At 38.8% G+C, this 18,148-nt stretch overlaps 1 protein-coding gene and 1 pseudogene across 1 annotated transcript; one reads left to right on the top strand and one right to left on the bottom strand.

The window, feature by feature from the left end:
- Positions 1-44: 44 nt before the first annotated feature.
- Positions 45-14,266, bottom strand: LOC142971238 (uncharacterized; annotated as a pseudogene).
- Positions 14,267-15,152: 886 nt separating this feature from the next.
- ednrbb (endothelin receptor type Bb) lies at positions 15,153-18,050 on the top strand. The gene is made up of 7 exons (XM_076103368.1): positions 15,153-15,566; positions 15,737-15,849; positions 16,041-16,245; positions 16,549-16,689; positions 16,792-16,925; positions 17,022-17,130; positions 17,886-18,050. The coding sequence occupies exons 1-7, from the start codon at positions 15,153-15,155 to the stop codon at positions 18,048-18,050; spliced, it is 1,281 nt and encodes a 426-aa protein (XP_075959483.1).
- Positions 18,051-18,148: the final 98 nt, after the last annotated feature.

Raw genomic sequence — 18,148 nt, forward strand, 5'->3', positions numbered from 1 at the left:
ACATCATGGGTTTTAGGGGGTCTCCTTGGCAGACTGTTGCTGTTTCACTGGCAGCTTCCGTCTTTCCATCTATGCCATCTTTGCTGGGGTTTGACCTTCCGTGGACTGACGGTCTTTTGATAGTTGGTGAGGGACTGGATGTTCTGGAGCAGGACGTTGATCTCTGCACTCTTCTGCTGCAGATACTTCTGAAGCGCGTCGGGCCCCGGCAGCGTTAGACCTATGCCTCGATTCGACTGCAAAGTAAAGAAGAATCAATGATTTGACCTAAAATTGGGTCTACTTTAACTCATCTTTTGTATTTCTGCGGTTATGAATATTGATGCCACAATAACCTACTTTTAATTTTGCCCCTACATTAAGCCGCACACTACGTTTGCCAGAGGTAAAAGCGATGCAGATGTGGATTTTGATGTTAGGGCTCAGTGTCAGGCGGAAGGGCTGGCCAACCAGCCCCACTGTTTCTTCAAATCTCCTGTGTCACTGCAGTAAGTGCCTCCCCGTGGAGTCAGATTCACCCTAATAAAGAGAAGCAGCTTGTGAACAAAAAGCCCTTTAGGGGTTTCATTCTTTCTCACAGACAGATTGTCTGCTGCCATTTTCATCAATGAAGAAGTGACACTCGACAAGTTTCTTATTTACAAAATAATATGATGATTTGATGTTGGTTACATTTATGAAATGAAATGTAGGGAATGATTAAACAATCAATCATACCAAATACAGCCGTTGTTATGATAGCAGGTACCCTGTGCTCTGCTGGTGAAAACTGCCTGAATGTGAGGCTGCAGACGTTTGTCCTCCAGGACCACCCACACAACATGGTGCAGCAGAGAGAAGAGTGGCAAGCCTTCCTGACGGATAGCTTTCAAATATGATTAAGGTGAACAAATACAACTTTAGGTATTAATCATACGTCAGTTAGATTCACTTGTCCAGTTCCATCAGGAAAGATCACAAGAAATGTTTGACCGTTGTAATGTTTGACAAGTGGCATTGTCCTCTGTTGAACCAAATAACGTAATTATTCATTAATGTAGTCTTCTATACTCTCAGCTGTAGTCAAGATAGGACGTTCTACAGTGATTTACCTTCGCTCCAGAATTGTTTCCATTGAAAGAAAGTGTTTTTAGAATCCACAATTTCTGTGGCACTCCAATCATCGATGATCGGACTGCCACAGAAATTGTGGATTCTAAAAACACTTGATTGATCGTGTAGGGCGGCAGATACTTGTTTGTTTCCTGTAATGTAGTTAAAGGTGTTACAGCACGAATGAACGAGAGGGAAAGATACGTAAATTGAATCTGCATGATAAATCTGTCTGTGATAGATGGTGTACGGTGTGTAACCTGCTTTAGGGGTCTGACGATCTGAGCTGCTTTCAAATTGCAAACCTTTCAACCTGCGGTTTATCATGTCAAATGTAGCATCAGAGATTCAAAGGCATAGACCTTTCATTTGAAAACCATTTAATGGTGAAAGCCAATAATGGAACAGAGCGATCCTGACCTGTGATCTTTCTGCTTCGCCGGGTCTCTGTCAGTCACGGGCAGTGGTGTATAAAGTACCCAAAAGCCATACTTGAGTAAAAGTAAAGATACCTTACTGGAAAATTACTCCAGTAAAAGTGAAAGTCACCTATTAGAATACTACTTGAGTAAAAGTCTTAAAGTATCTGATATTTATTGTACTTAAGTATCAAAAGTAATTTTCTGATATTAAATGTACTTAAGTATTGAAAGTAAAAGTACAAGTAAATGCTGTTAATAAAAAAGCAAAGGGTCAGAATTTTGAGAATTATGAAGTTTATTCTTTTAAGTGCTGTGGCACCATGACCAAGGACATGGAGCTGTGTTGAAAATAATTGGGTTGGCTGTGATCCATCCAGGAGCAACAATGTTCAACATAATATATTGTACATAAGTATACTTTTGCATCTACTATGAACTTATCATCATAATTCTCCGAAAAGCAATATGACAAGGAGTTGTAACAGTGCGTTTATAAGTATGCTCATTCCGACTAGAGGATTAGAGGGCAAATGCATAATATTGTGTTCAGCAAAAAATATCCACTTGATGCATCAGGTCAGTGTTGTGAGAAAGGACACCTGCCTTGTAAACTGCTATGGGCCTGATTTGAACACAATAGGCAAAGGTTTTGCTGAAGCTGAATCTGCAATTGGGCGACTGCTACCATCATAACTCCATCTGATCATCCACAACATGACTCAAATATCAAAACATGATCAATACTAAAGCAGCACCGAAAGTAACAACCCAGTCATTACTGGAAACTGAAAAATGTCCTGTTCATCTTCAAAAGACAATTCTAATACAATGCAGCTTCCTTACATTCTATGTAAACAAGCTACATTCTATTAGAATGTAAAGAAGCTACAATGTAGCTTATTTACATTCTAATAGAATGTAAAGAAGCTACAGTGTATAGAATGATTCTATTGAAGTTATTCCTTTTTTAAATGTTTTAGACGAGTCACTAATCACTTTAAAAGAGTGATTATAGCTGACTTAACTTACAGACATGAGATTGATCTTCTCATGTCTCTTTATACAATGACACAAATCCATCCCCGTTTTATTGATATCTTACGAAAAGTTACTCCTCATTTTTCGTGCGTTTTTCCTGCAAAAGTCCAGCAGCATGAGTCAGTTTTCGCTTGTTACATGCATACTGTCTTTTCAAAATAAACTTCCATCTTCACAGGAAACAACTAAGGTTTAGGCGATGAAACTACTTCGTTAGGTTTAGGAAAAGATCGTGGTTTGCGTTAAAATATCTACGGAAGTGGCGTTGCTTAAGTACGGAAGTCACGTCACAAATAAATCAACATTGGCTTCTCGTTTCACCACAAACTGCGGCCTCCTGGAGGAAACACCAGTGTTTGTTTGACCCATCCACCTCTCCTCATCCCACCCGTCCTGTGTGGAATTCTATTCATGTAGTCGCTCGCTAGCTATAGCATGTAGCATCCTGGGCATCACTGGGAATCTAAACACCGCGGCTTTGAGAGCACGTGTTTTGCGCATTAACGTGATTAACCAATGATTTAACTGATTCACCAAACCTGCTTGCTTGCAGTCTCTGTTCCACCACAGTCCCCGACGCTGGTCTCATGATTCATTTTGTTTTCTAAAGATAGATTTGATTTTGTAGCGAGTAACGAAGGTTTCAGGGGAAATGTATCGGAGTAAAAGTATCAGTTTTCTTTGCAAAATGTGGTGAAGTAAAAGTAAAAGTCAACAGAAATATGAATAGTAAAGTAAAGTACAGATATCCAAAAAAAACGACTTAAGTACAGTAACGAAGTATTTCTACTTCGTTACTGTACACCACTGGTCACGGGTTTCTTAGTAATAACCGCTGCTCCCTCCAGCAGAATCTCTGACGACTTCCATGCCGTCTCACACAAAGAGAGAGAGAGAGAGAGAGAGAGAAAAAGAGTAGTGTAAATGTCAAAATGCTACAAAATTCTAAATTCATATTTATTATTATTACTCTTCTCCTATCACACGTTAGCCGAATTGTAACATCTAACCAAATACATTCTTAATGTAAAGTAGGTAATTTCAATTGGTTCTTGGAAAAATAAACTTGACTTTAAAGAGTGTCCAAAAATAAATATTCAATTTGCTCAATGAGTCAAATTCTGATCTAATCAAATAATCAGGTTGCCCAAATTGGATTAGTGAAATTCAGCAACATACAAGAGAAAAACTGAGCTACCCAGGGTCCTGTTCCCTCTTGTGTTTTAGACAGCTGTTTGAAATGCTGAAAGAAAATTGGATCCATTCAGGCATGATTGCTTAACTTGTGAATTTGTAAACTCTTAAAAAGAAAAAGAAATAGAAGTCTACAGACATCTACAGCCATCTACTTAGGCACAGCTGTGTTTTGAGCTAGATGCTAACATCAACATGCTAAAATGCTCTCAATGACAATGCTTTATTTAGCATGTATGATAACTACCACATTCAACACCTTAGTTCAGCATGTTAGCATGACAACATTTCCTCATAAACATAGCTGAGACTGATGTGAATGTCATAAACCATAATATTTAGACACATTTAAACTTGGATGTGGGGAAATTCAGGAGATCATCAAAGTCAGAAGGATTTGTCTAATCTGCACCAAATTAAAAAACAATCCATCCAATGGTCATCCAGATATTTCACTCTGAATGACAAATGTCAACCTCATGATGGCACTAAGAAGAAAATCAGAGGATCCTTCATCCTCGGGTCTGCGAATGTCTGTTCCCAATTGCACGGCAATCATCCAGTCGTTTTTGAGGCATTTCAATCTGGATGACAGACCTACGTAGCTATCCCTTGAGCCATGCTGTTAGTAAGGCTAAATATGCCACTATAGGGTATACTTGAAATTACTACCCGGAAATTTCAGAGGGGGGGAATTCAAACCACCTAATCTCAGATGGACTTTGTTGTTAAATAGTTAAATGCTATAACGTTATTGCATTTCAATTTCCAGGTTAAGTATTCATAAGTGGATAAATGTCACAGCTTGATTATGAGATGCAAATGATCATGGCTATTACTTGCGTCCATAATCATCTCAAGTCCCAGCTGCACACGTTGTCACTGAATGTAGCTTCATTCAGCAAAATGAGCAAAGTCACATTCTTTTTCAGTTCCGTCAGTCTCTCTCTCTCACCTCCTTTGGGCCAACACTGTTGGCTATCTGATCACTGGTCACTGGTGGTCTCTTCAGCTGCTGGCAGTGAATGTTCCTCACAGTCTGAGGCGACTCTTTTGATGACTCTGATCCTCTTGAGAATGGGATCTGAAAATGTTATTGGAGGAGACGCTCATTTCTTTAAAAAAGAAAATCACATTTTCTTTCTCAAAAAGACACTGTCACAAATACGTAGTATCCAAATATTCCAGTTAATGAGGTATTCAAAAAGCATGTTACTGTCTGGCATGTTTTGAAACAAGCAGCAGTGACAGGCAAGTCTTGATACAAGACATTCGCAGACTAATTGCGTGTCCCATAAATGTATTCATATTTATCGAGAAGAGGAAAAATAATCAGTTTAAAAGGGGCATATTCCTCCATACCTTGTCCAGATTAGTTAAAGACTCCTCCGTTTCTCCTTGGCAGGCTGCGGGAGTTTGGGGAGTTTCCTTGCTGAGCGAATCCAACACTTCATTATCTGGGGATATCTCCAACTCAGACTTCATGTTTTTAGGAACGCTCTGAGGAGAAAAAACAAAGACGCTTCATAATTTATTAACTTCTTTGAGGTCTTTAACTTGTGCTTCATGAATAAATCAAAACCATGTCTCTGGATACCATGTCATATCTACACATCGTCTAATATCATAGACAAGGAAATGAAAACTTCAGTATTTCTTTGGCAAAAGTATATTGATCTCTAAAACACACAAAAAAGCCCTCATATATGCTAATTGCATCTATTCACCATTTGTCTAAGGTCTCTCTACAAAGTGCGTTTCTAATGTTAGTTTAACGACATAAAGATACTCAGTTAAGTTCAGAGAAGCCTCTTCTACTCGTATGTGTCCTCGCAAAGCTCTTTCTTTGTCAAGGACATCATCAGTTGACAGAAAGAGGGGGAGGGGGAGGGGGGGGGGGGGTACCTCATTGTGAGTTTGTCATTGTTAACCATCCTCTGGGTATTGACTGCACCTTAACACACTCACCTGCTCAGATGTCAACTCCAAATTCTTTTGAGGAGCTTTTGATGTTTCTCGGTTTGGGTATTTATAATCTGCAAATGCAAATATGTAAATAAATAATAATTATTATTATTATCTAAGACATTCCCAGTGTACCAACCAAGGTCAGAGGTAAATAATTAGCATGAAATGGGAAGAAAGTACCTTGACTGCGCTCTTCCTCGTGTTCCCAGTCGGTCTGTGAATCCACGCTGACTCTGGTCACAACTCTCCCGTCAAATGCATGGATCGTCAGATATTCAGTTGAGCTTGAACAGGAACCAGGTCTTTATTATTAGTTTAATAAACCCACATACGTGCAGGGGGTGGATGCAATAATTCAAGCACCTGCACAATATAATACAACCCAGTACAGCTACCCTTCAGTAAGTACTGGCTACTGTACTGGAAGCATAGTGTATCAGATGCTGATTCAACTTCATGTTAAAAGAAGGCCTTAAATGGATACATATTTAACTCTTCTCTATTCATCAACATTTTAAAAGATGAGACAATATCACTTATGAGCAAGATTTTAGTTGTGTGTGTCTCGGATCTCCATTTGTTGCACTGCCTCGGATCTACTGTTCATGATGCCGTCGCCAAAGTCAATTTGTGGCATTTTTTTTTCCAAACCTCTGTTTGTTTACAAGTCCAGGATTTGTTGTGGAATCCATCTCAGTTGATTCGCCCGGCGAGTCAAGTGTTAAAATCTTCATCTCCTTGATATCCTTTACTCTTTGTGAAACAGAGGGTTAGCAGAGAAACCACAAATGAATGAATTAAAACATGTTTTTTAAAATCAGATAAATAATGTTTTGCTCTGAGTGTAACATAGCAACCGCAGAACAATAAGCGACTGTCTATGGTAGAAACTGTACTGAGGTTCTTCAAAATACGCCTCTTCATTTATTTGATTTCTCTTCTTTCATAGCTCTCTACGCTGCCATTATGTCCAGTTGTTCAAAATAAGCCTTTTATTGATCCTCAGAGGGGACATTCAGATGTCGCAGCAGCACAAGGACATAAATAAGTGCAGTTTAATTGTGAAAAGTAAAAAAATAAATAATTAGAAGTATTTCAAATAAATCTTTAATAGATATAAAAATTGAAACCAAGAGCAATTTGACTCAAAGTTACAAGGCAAGCAGTACACATACAATATGAGCACTGTTGTACTTAAACTAATGGGAAATGGTTGTGTGATTATTATGTGGTCATGATATTTCATTGCTGATCATATATACAGTATGTTTTTTAATGATGTCAACATTTATTTTTTCTTCTTTCGTAGCAATGTGCCTACAATTTGTTGATTTTTTCTTTAAAAAAAATCTGAATTATCTTTGCAAACCTTACTGTACGTAATCATGCCAATAAAGCGCATGTTGATCTTGACTTTGAGAGAAAAGGAGGGAAAGAGAAAATTATAAATATCTCTGTACGGTGTTTTCACCATCTGCAATTGCTGTAAAAAATCTTGAGCATAAGTGTTAATCAGCCACACACTCGCGTCAAATTGCTGTATGAGCTCCATAATTTAGAAGTCTGCGAATAATGCAAATTAACAGCCCTCCAGTGGGCCATATATAGTAACTAGATAATGGATGTATATAATTACAGTAGTCTAATTAATAGACTTGTTAAAGAAAGTTACCGTGAACTGAAAATGCATCGCCAAACAAAGATTTTTTTTAAACCTTATGTGCTTCTTTTCAATTTACACGCACTGTTGGTGCCTTTGACACACATCAATATGGTGATTGAAACACTTTGTGAAGTATACCACGATGTATTCTGTTTTAATAAGGGATGCCAGTAATGTTTATTTATCACAGGAATCCTGGAGTTATCCCTCTCGGTTTCTCACAGCCTTTACTTCTTCCTGAATGACGACTAAATAACGACATAAAACCCACAGACTTTTGGTAGACAACAACTATATCAATTGATTGAAAATGTATTACATTTAAGTAATACAAAAGTTATTCCTGACATACGATAAGAAGTTGCAATAGATGGAAATAATACTACCCCTTGAAATCTGTATATTGGTAAGCTTTACACTGCAAGGCATTGTTCTCAAATGCATTTGCAAATATATTATGTTACTTCCTTAATGAATACAATTTGAATGTCTAATCAAAACACTATCTTGATCTCAGGCAATTTTACTCATAGGACCCAACGGACGCCTTTCCTTAGAAAAAGCTTTATTAATGCAATATGAGGATCACTTTAGGTTTGGTATTGCAGACATGTCTGACTGAAGGGTTATTTATGTGCTAATACATTAACAACAATACAACACAACATATGAATGCCAAGAAACCGCTAGTTAGGTTTGATGGGTGTGTCAATTGGGAAAATGAGCCGGTTGATGATTTTGGATTAGATTGTTGATGGAACGGTGGACGTTAAAATCTGTGTGTTTGTTAAGTGTCTGTTGCTGCAGGCCGTTTTTTGGGCTCCTCTCAAGTAAAATATATGTACAACTTGCATCTTTCTAAAACCAAGGACAACAAGTTGCTGCAATCACAGTGTAGCATTGAATCCATCACAGCAGATCTTAAGGAAGGAAGAATGATCTCTGGAGAAATTAACTTGTTGCGGGTGATATTTTAGATACTATGTTTAAGGTATACAACTTGGGCTTCTTCCCTGGGAGTTTTTATGTTCTCAAAACCAATTAACCAAATCTTCCTTTAATATTTTTTCTATAAATCTCAAGCTTTACAGTCTGAATGGAACCGTGAATGATTAGAAGCACCAACAGATACTCAAGAGGTTTTAAATAATATAAGGATATAAACTGTAACACAGCCAAAAATGATATCAGCTTTTGGCAATTCTGTATTTCTCTCTTAATTTACATGGGCCTTTATCTTTTCGGGTGACTTCTCCTCTTCCATTTGTCTGCTAAGCCGCTGTGTCCGGGCAATGAAACGGTAATGAGGCTTAATGTTGCTCATGCTTGAAGAGCGGTGGGACATGCAGGTCTGCATCTGGCCAAGCAGAGAGTAAATCTCTGAGCTCTTCATTTGGGTATATCTCTTCAGAACGTCTTGCCCCGGCTGGTCATGGCTCTCTGGATAAATGAGCTGCATTAAAAGAAGAACAACAAGAGGTCCCCTGACAAAACAATAGTAATAATCTCTGCACATATTGCAAAACATGAATGAATTGAATGTTATTTTCTGCATAGAGTTTGTCATGGAGGCTCCGATATCTTTCTTGTGTAAGACAAAGAGAAACACATACAGTAAATCACTGCAAAGGCATTGAAAGTGCATTTATCAATACCCACCTCAAGCTCTGACCCCACATTGAAGCGCACGCTGTTTTGCTGATATGCAAAGGTGATGTACATGCGCTTTTGTGAGTGTATGCGCACGCTCATGTGTGGGCCCAGGGCAAAGGTTAGAGGCTTGAAGGGAAGGTCACGCACATGCGGGTCACAACGATACAACCAATTCCAGCGCCTGCACAAAGCTCCTGTCTCACTGAAGCAGAGACCTCCAGCAGGGGTCATATTCAACCTTCAGACACACCACACAGAGAAATAGACCTGTAGCATGAGGGCAGCAGGTTGAATCCCAAAAGTATCTTTGGTCAAAGAGTCATTTCAGAAAACTTACAAAGCTACAAGATATACAGTTTCGATTTGGTTTTTGACACTTACATTTGAGTCATAATTAACTGATTAAAGGACTACTTTGACATTTTGGGAAATATGCATATTCACATTCTGGTGGAGAGTTGGATGAGAACATTGATACCACTACTAGGAAGCACCCACATCCAAACCAAAGACGGAAGGTGCTGAGCTGAAAGTGAGCACATCATTTAATAAACAAATAATTAGCACGCACACTTAGTCTTATGAAGAGCAGCTGAGTTTCAAATTTGTAATAAAAAAGTGGACAATGGAGCCCTGCGATGTGCGAGCTAACTATTTGTTTATGACACTGATCCCTCGTATTTGTCTGTTAAACTATGCAGCCAGTTACCTAGCAATAGCATAAAGACTGAAAACAGGGGAAAGCCGCTAGCTCTAAAGCACCTCTTAAGCTCACAGGTAGCACAATATACCTCGTTTGATTATTCCACACAAAACAAAATCAAAAAATAGCAATTTGTGACCATTAGCTTTATGGATTCTCTACTGGTAAATGAACTTGGCAACTGCTGCAAGAAATAATGTGGCACATAACCCCTTGCAAGGAGAAATTTCTACATTTTGTTTTTTGTATGGACCACACAAACAAGATATAACTATTGAAGTAGGCCAATTTTGCTACAATCGGACACTGCTTGGCTAGCTGTTTACCCTTGTGTCCAGTCTTTATGCTAAGCTAAGCTAAACAGCTGCTGGCTGTAGCTATGCAGAAAAGAGAATTGCATGACTCTTCTCATCAAACTCCATGCCAGAAAGCGATGAAGCATATTTCCCAAAATGTAGAGCTATTCCTTTAATTAAGGCCTAATTTTAGTAAGGACGTCGTTTAAGTGATCATAATAGCAGTTATTATGGAGTAATACTTACCACATCATTCCATTGGGATGATAGCATGTGGCGTGGCCGTTATTTGTGAAAATGCCTTTGATGCTGGGAGCTACGTCCTTGTCCTCCAAGATGATGTAAGTGAAGTTAGCAGCTTCTGCAGAGGATATTATAATGGCTGCTTTCCCAGAAGGATAACTTTGTCTATTAAGGCTCATTAACACCGTGCAAATCTTTCATCAAAAAGAACAAATGTGTACCGTCTATTTAAGTACTCTGACCAAGTCCTTGATCTTCAACTTTGTGCACTTCTTAAAAGGATACTAAACATTACCTGTTCCATCTGGACATAAGGTGAGGAAACATTTCCCACTTTTGTAGAACCTCTTAAATACTTCTTTGCACTGTGATGCAAAATAGTCCAGTTGGTCATTACATGTCTGGTGAATACATTGGTAATAAAACACTTAACAGCAATGTCATTTTGAAATCAAATATTCAAACATACCTTTGGCTCACCATCTGTCGTACTGATATCTAGCTGAGGGATGTGCTGCTCATCATTGATATTGGGAATCTCTTTTGACATTGTATGTTTGCTCTCTTTATGGCCTGAGCGATAAAAGGAGAATATATATTTTGTCAATGACAAACATGAAATACTGCACATTTAATTTCTTCATCATTTGTACTAATTTGACAAGGGCCCCAGGTTGCATATACTTACTTAAGTCCATCTCAACCTACATCAGAAATTGTAATTATTTTCCGCAGGAGTGGGAAAAATGTACAATACAATGCCAAAACCGGAAGGGCATAACAATCTAATTCAGATACCACCTCATATTTCATGCTACTGCAAACACAAAGAGAAATACCTCTCTTTCATGGCATACAATCTAGTACCAGCAATATAAACATGCAGTACAATTGTATGTCCTCGGCAGTCTTCCACTCAATCTTACCAACATATAAAATGAATGTGGAACAGGGCATGCATGTTGCTCACCTTTCCTTTGTCTGTTCTTTAGCAGCTGGGTTCACCTCAATCTTCCTCTCGGACTCCAGCTGTGCCAAGTTCTCTCTCTCTCTCCCGATATAAGCTCTCTCATTTGTTTAGCTTGCTTACAAATGGAAATAATGTTGTCAAGGTCAGCTGAACAGTCATTATTTCGAATGATTTTATTTTCAATTTCTTGTTGTACACTCACCCCCTCAAAGAGTTCCTGGCAGTCAAGGTGAGCAAGGACCACATCCTGTTTAGATTCAACCCCTGGAACTTACAGTGCAGCAAAAAAAAAAGACACAATCACCTCTCCACCTCTGATATTATAGCCTCCACTCGCTATAAAGCTACTGTGGGAAAATGAAAAAGGCTATCACTGTCATTTCCAAGCACTATGGGCAATATCGAGATACAGGACTAAGTCGACGGTACCTTTTCAACACGAGGCGTTTGTTTTGGCTCTGGCTTGAAGAGCCGCACAAGCAGCACAAGGATCATGCTCCACCTCTGGCATCATTTCATTCCCTGGCTCCTGATGTGAATACAAGAAACCAAGACTTGCACAAATCATTGGATGAATAAGCAACATATAACCTATATGCATAAAAGGATCCTTGCAAATTTGTTTTAGAGGGTTTTGCAATCTGTATGTTGCTCATATTATAATGTCTTCGTCGAGACAAATTTGAGATTTTAGCGGTGGTGACAGAAGTACTCCTATCTTAAAAGCAGGGTTGGAAGTAAAACATTATATTTACTATCGTTACTCAAACAAAGTATTTTTGTGTATGCCAATGTTTAAAAATCTGTAAAAGTATTGAAATGATGGAGTATGGTTAGCATTTTTTAACCTTGACATATTTACAAAAAAAACTTGCATTTACCATAATTCATCTCTGATGTCATCTCTATCTAGCTAACACGTTAAATGCTGTAATGCTTGTGGTGGATCCTCCGGTAATTACTTCTGTCATCAGTGTGGTTTTTGTGACAATAATCCCTGATGTTACTGCAGAGAGATGTTTTAAATCTTTGGGACTCATTTTACATAAATCAGCTAGTTAATTATAATTAAATAATTGTATATACCGCTGGTTACATTAATACTGTAATAATACATAATTTATGTCGTGATTATATTTTTCATAAATAATTTGAATCGTTAAAGTAACTAGTGACTAAATTTATTAGATACACGTAGATGACTAAAGCGTACAATTGCCTCTGAAATGTATAGAAGTATAAAGTAAAATATTGAATTAGTACTCAAGTAAAGTTAAGAACCTCAAAAAGTAGTTTTACAGTAAAGTATACTATATATAAAACACATTTTGCCATGAGCAGGTTACCACTGAAGAGTCAGCGATAGTGTCCTTTCTCACCACCTCTGCCTGCAACAACTGGGGATCTTCAATTTCCTTTTGAACTGCACAGAAGAGAAATAATTGGGAATTTGACAGATGTCTAAGTCATGAGAGGCAAGAGGGGGCATGAACAGGTGACCCCTTCGCACCCAAACTGCTGCAAGAGATTCTCTGCTCCACCCACTCCCAATCTGTCTGGGTCTGAGCGCTCACCAAAGTAATGAATCTACCATCCAGTGCGAGTACCTCCATGAACTCTGGTGGGACCGGTCTGCACAATAGAACAGAGACAAGAGCAATGCTTTACCAGAAAGACTCTATGCTCATCTTTGAGCTACAGTAATTGATTTGTGTCCTCTTGGGGAAAGAGGAACCCCTAAACAAGCTGCCGAGACACAGCTGACATTATCATCTCATGAAGTTTTGGCAGTCCCTTCTTTAAGAATTCCGCAGACATGGAACAACTTTAGCAACAATTTGAGTCATTTGAAGTAACGTGTCTGGTCACCTGATGTAGCCACTAACTCTCCTTTCAGCTCTGTTTTGTTCTTTGTCATCTCTTATGGAAATATCTTCTCGTTTTATCAGTTGACTTCCTTTACCAGCTAGTTAGTCACACACTATCAGTCTGCTGTTTGGTGCTGGCTAGGTGGCGTGCAGTGGTTTTATGAGGGTTTTGTAGAAAACAGCTGCCTGCTGAGCTATAAGTATGCATAAAAGGTAAGAGACTAAATTTGAGGGAGATACATTTAGTAGATGCTGGGATATAAATTACGGATAGCAAGTTTTTTTTGTTCTACTTAAGCTGTCATTATGCAATTTAAGACTGCGTAATATTCACATTTTAGACCACCTTTGCCAACCGTAGTAGACTCAACCATCCATGTATTCGAAAGAAACTGCATTTGCTTCAACAATGCCTCTGCAGTAATGGTGGTTTTAGGGAGCACTACACATAAATCAGATAGCAGCGGCAGCGTTTCTTTTTTTTTCTTCCTTTTTCCCCTGCAGACTGAAAAGCTTTTTAACCCGTTAGACCATCCAGACCAGATTACGTGACAATCAAAGAACACTGTAGAGCAAGGTTAAGCATCACAGATTGGTTTCTGATCAATGTTGCTGCATATCAAACCAAAATACTACAGGAGATTAAAGTGTAACCATGCAGGTCAATGATAAGGTCCCTAAAGAAGACACTGACATTTTATTATTATTATGATTAAAGAACTTTCAGTCATGCAAATATTATTAATTTCCTTATGTCTCTTTTTCTGTAGGCGATGTACTGAAGCATCTGGGTTCTGTCCAATTACCTATACAGGGGAAAAAAATGTAATAATGAAGAGTACAACAGTTGTCATACTTCAACATCCTAGTCAACCAACTCACTTTTCTTAATCAGTTGTTCTTGTGGAAGCATGCCAGCACAAAGTTTTCCAAGGTCATTTGCCGCTAGCGGTGCACAGATTTGAATGTTCAAAAGAGAGCTGGAGTAGTTGTCGGTTGTGATGTTAACAAGGGGATCTTTCTGGTCGTCACATGTCTCCTGCTCCTCCGGGCTCCTCAGGTTGTCATAAAGCTGTCGAGGGGAGAAGTCACCTTCTTTAGGACTCTCAGGAGATGCAGAGGCAGTATCTCTCTGGTAGGATGGCGACTGACTCATGTTTTAAAAAACGTGATATGTCAACTGAAGCTGAATCTCTGGAGGACACTCTCTGAATATTGCGCAGTTCCATTTGTATCATTTTCTCTTATTGTTCAAATGCAGTTGCCTGGAAGTATAGTTTTGCATCAAACTCATGGACATCCAAAATGTCATATGGTTGCAGAATACTTTCTTCATGTTCCCATTACATTCACTAATGATGACTTCTAAGATTAGTGATAGAGACTCTCTGGCTTCAAGCTAAAGAAAATCATCTCTTCGCGAAAATAGACATTTAGATTTTGCTACATTTAGATTTAGATTTGGAAGTTTTATGTAAAACTAGATACAGACAACTGTTTAGTGATAAGAGTGGGAAACAACTGCAACATAATATCCATACTAAAGCCTATAAAATGATCTCACTGTGATAACAGACAATACACTTCAACGCCATCCTTTCATTGAGGATGATGCAGCAAGGGATGTAATTACAATCAGTAGTGACAGATCGATGACTAATGCTGACAACAATACCTTCGTATATAAAACCATGATTTCACTCTGCTGGGTTCTAACATTTACAGCAGGCACTGCAACAAAGTAGCAGTAGAACAGTCCTTTGTGTTGGACACACAGCCTACTTAAAGGTATAGCGGAGACTCATTTCATACAGAGTTTGCATCTAAAGGTAAGCTGGTATAATTCAATGTACCTTATTATGTCAGTGCTGTCTATTTACTGTTGCCTTTTGATCGGTAAATTAAATGAATCCTTTACCTCGCCTGAATACTTTGATGCAAATCTCAAGGCTGAGATGCTGTGCTAATTATTTTCACTCAAATTTTTTACATTTCAGGGCTGGTGAAAACCAATTCGGGGCCTTTTGAGGAAATCATCAACAATGTGGATCGTTGCTCTCGTTTTTTGTTTGGCAAATATTCCCATCGGAGGAGAGGCCAGTGATCAGCATTCAGGACCGTTCCCTGTATCTGAAACCTCTGAGACGGCCTCCCCTGGTCTCTTAATATTGGCAAAACAGAAACCCAACAGCTCAATCCATCCACCTCAAGTAGGACAAAAAACACCTAACCCTCCTATGTGCTCGGAGTCAGCTGGAATCAGAGACGCCTTCAAATATGTCCATACTGTGGTCTCTGTTGTTGTTTTCGTTGTTGGAATAGTGGGGAATTCAGCCTTACTGAAGATCATATATGTAAACAAAGGCATGAGAAGTGGACCAAACGTTCTCATTGCGAGTCTTGCTTTGGGGGATCTGATCCACATCGTGATAGACATTCCAATCAACGCATACAGGGTGAGCTGTTAACCTTGTGCTGTGTTACAATTACAATGAGAAAACAATGTTGCACCTTCTCCTGTCCTCTGCTCTCTTTATCCATTTTAAAACTTCAATCTCACCTTGAATTGATTGTGGGTCTGTTTCTCTTTTCACTGAAAATTGTCTTTTTTCTCTTTTTTCTGCAGCTCATGGCTGAAGATTGGCCATTTGGTTTGATGCTGTGCAAACTTGTCCCCTTCATACAGAAAACCTCTGTTGGAATTACTGTGTTGAGCTTATGTGCTTTGAGTGTTGACAGGTACGGAGATAAGCTGCACTGTCCATGTGCCCTACAAGAAAATAGTGTTGGCTGGCTACTATCTGTATTTCATCAAGCAGACAGATTTGTTTAGCATTAGCCCTTGAAATGTTCTTTATCTGAAAAAATCTATTATTGTTCCAGACAAAAAAAATCCCCCAAGCCATAACATTTTCCCATTGATTTTGCAGATACCGAGCTGTAGTATCCTGGAATCGAATCAAAGGCATCGGGGTTCCAGTGTGGACAGCAATAGAAATATCTCTGATATGGGTTATTTCTATCCTGCTGGCTGTGCCTGAAGTTGTCGGCTTTGATATGATAACAATGAACTATAAAGACAAGCATCTGAGAATATGTCTGCTTCATCCCATGCAAACCACTCCGTTCATGCAGGTAATGTAATAGTCTCCAGCCAACGCAACAGGATAAAACAAACAGATCAACATGTGTTTGATTTGTCTTTTCACATCCAGCATACAGCAACATTTACAAGTGTTGACAGGAAATGAAACGAACAATGGCTCTCATATTACTTCTCATAACTTTATCCAATAGATGCCCACATATTCTCGTAGATGTCCTTGTAAACCCATGTCTCTGATATTGTTTTATGCATGCTGTAACATAGCAACAACGGAGCATCGCGTCGTCTGTAGCACTGACTGACTGTGGGCCGCTGTCATGTTTAATCAACAGTTCTATAAATCAGCAAAGGACTGGTGGCTGTTTGGCTTCTATTTCTGCATGCCACTGGCTTGGACTGCCGTCTTCTACACACTCATGATCAGGAAAATGCTGAGGAATACTAAGAACACATTGAGCGACCACACCAAGCAGGTTATTACTTTTGAGCAAATTTTGCAACTTTTTCTTTTTGCACATTTCTCATATTTTGACGCAACATCAAACTTGATATTGATAACATTTTCTATTTTTAAGAGACGAGAAGTCGCAAAAACCGTCTTCTGCCTGGTGATTGTCTTTGCACTTTGTTGGTTACCTCTATACCTAAGCAGAATCTTGAAATCAACCATATATGATGAGAAAGATCCTAATAGGTGTCAGCTACTGAGGTGAGCATGCAGAATTAAGTACCTTTTCCCATTGTTCTGTACCTGGTCCGTGCTATTTCGTCTGATTAGTGCCTAATGTTCACCCTCTTTTTTCAGTGTCTTTCTTGTGCTGGACTACTTCGGCATTAATATGGCATCACTCAACTCGTGCATCAACCCTATTGCATTGTACACAGTCAGCAAGAGATTTAAAAGATGTTTCAAGGTAAGACATGCTGTCATGGACATTTTGTTTTTCCAGATGTTCCTAGGGTACTATTCATTGGTGGGGGTAAAAGCATTGTGATCCACAATGGATGAGCTATTATATGTGTCATCAGGGACATCTGGAGTCATGTCTACAAAATGCCCAGACTGGAGCAAGCAATGACCCGAGGGGGTAATAAGTGAAAACGGTCTGGAAAAACCTCGTCAGAAGAAAAACAGACACTTGGCAATCTACCAGAGAGTTAGTCACTGAATCAGAATGATGTGTTATGAGGAAGACGGAAACATGGCTTCAGGGCAATTTTCAAGAAAGCATTTCTTTAAAGTAGTACTTTATGGTATTACCAGCTCAGAAGCACATGTCTAAAACATACTTTGATTAGCTGTCTTTGGGTTTGTGCACACCGTGGCACATAAAGAACTACTCTTCCTCTGCAATAATGTTTTTTATATCACTATTTATTTTTTTACATTTGATCGTTTTTTCCCATTTTCTGTCATTACAAGACAATCCAACCTGAGATTGCTTTCAACGGATAAAAAAAACCTGCTTCCTATTATACCCTCTCTGTACCAAAGTAACAAGGCTTATTTGTGTGTCATTATTCAAAAACATACAAATAGGCAAAACTGCATTCCACTCAGATTATACCGTGAATACTACACACAACAAACGTAGTAATGTGCCATTGTCTCCACGTAAAGCTGATGGTAAATGTTTGTTGTTCTCTGACTGTGTGTGTGGTCCTTCAGGCATGTCTGTGCAGTTGGTGTCTACCTCTTCAAGCTGTTACACATGATGAGGCGCAGTCTGTTTTGAAGTCCAGAATGCAGGATCAAGCCTCAGAGCACAGCTGCAACATCAAAGCTCAAGAGCCGACGTCCACACCCCTACCTGAGAACACCTTACTGTGTTAACAAAACACAGTATTTCTATATTAAAAATATATATATATATATATATATATATATATGGCTATCAAAGCAGCTACCAATACATCTCTATCTGTAGCTCA

Source organism: Anarhichas minor, unplaced genomic scaffold (assembly GCF_050575085.1).
Source record: "Anarhichas minor isolate MPS153535 unplaced genomic scaffold, ASM5057508v1 ptg000004l, whole genome shotgun sequence".
Taxonomy (NCBI): Eukaryota; Metazoa; Chordata; class Actinopteri; order Perciformes; family Anarhichadidae; genus Anarhichas; species Anarhichas minor.

Bases quoted from the DNA above. Each gene is read 5' to 3' on its own strand.
- ednrbb (XM_076103368.1), top strand. From the start codon at position 15,153: ATGTGGATCGTTGCTCTCGTTTTTTGTTTGGCAAATATTCCCATCGGA. The intron at 15,567-15,736 runs GTGAGCTGTTAA...TTTTTTCTGCAG, and splicing joins TTCCAATCAACGCATACAGG to CTCATGGCTGAAGATTGGCC. The intron at 16,926-17,021 runs GTGAGCATGCAG...CTCTTTTTTCAG, and splicing joins AATAGGTGTCAGCTACTGAG to TGTCTTTCTTGTGCTGGACT.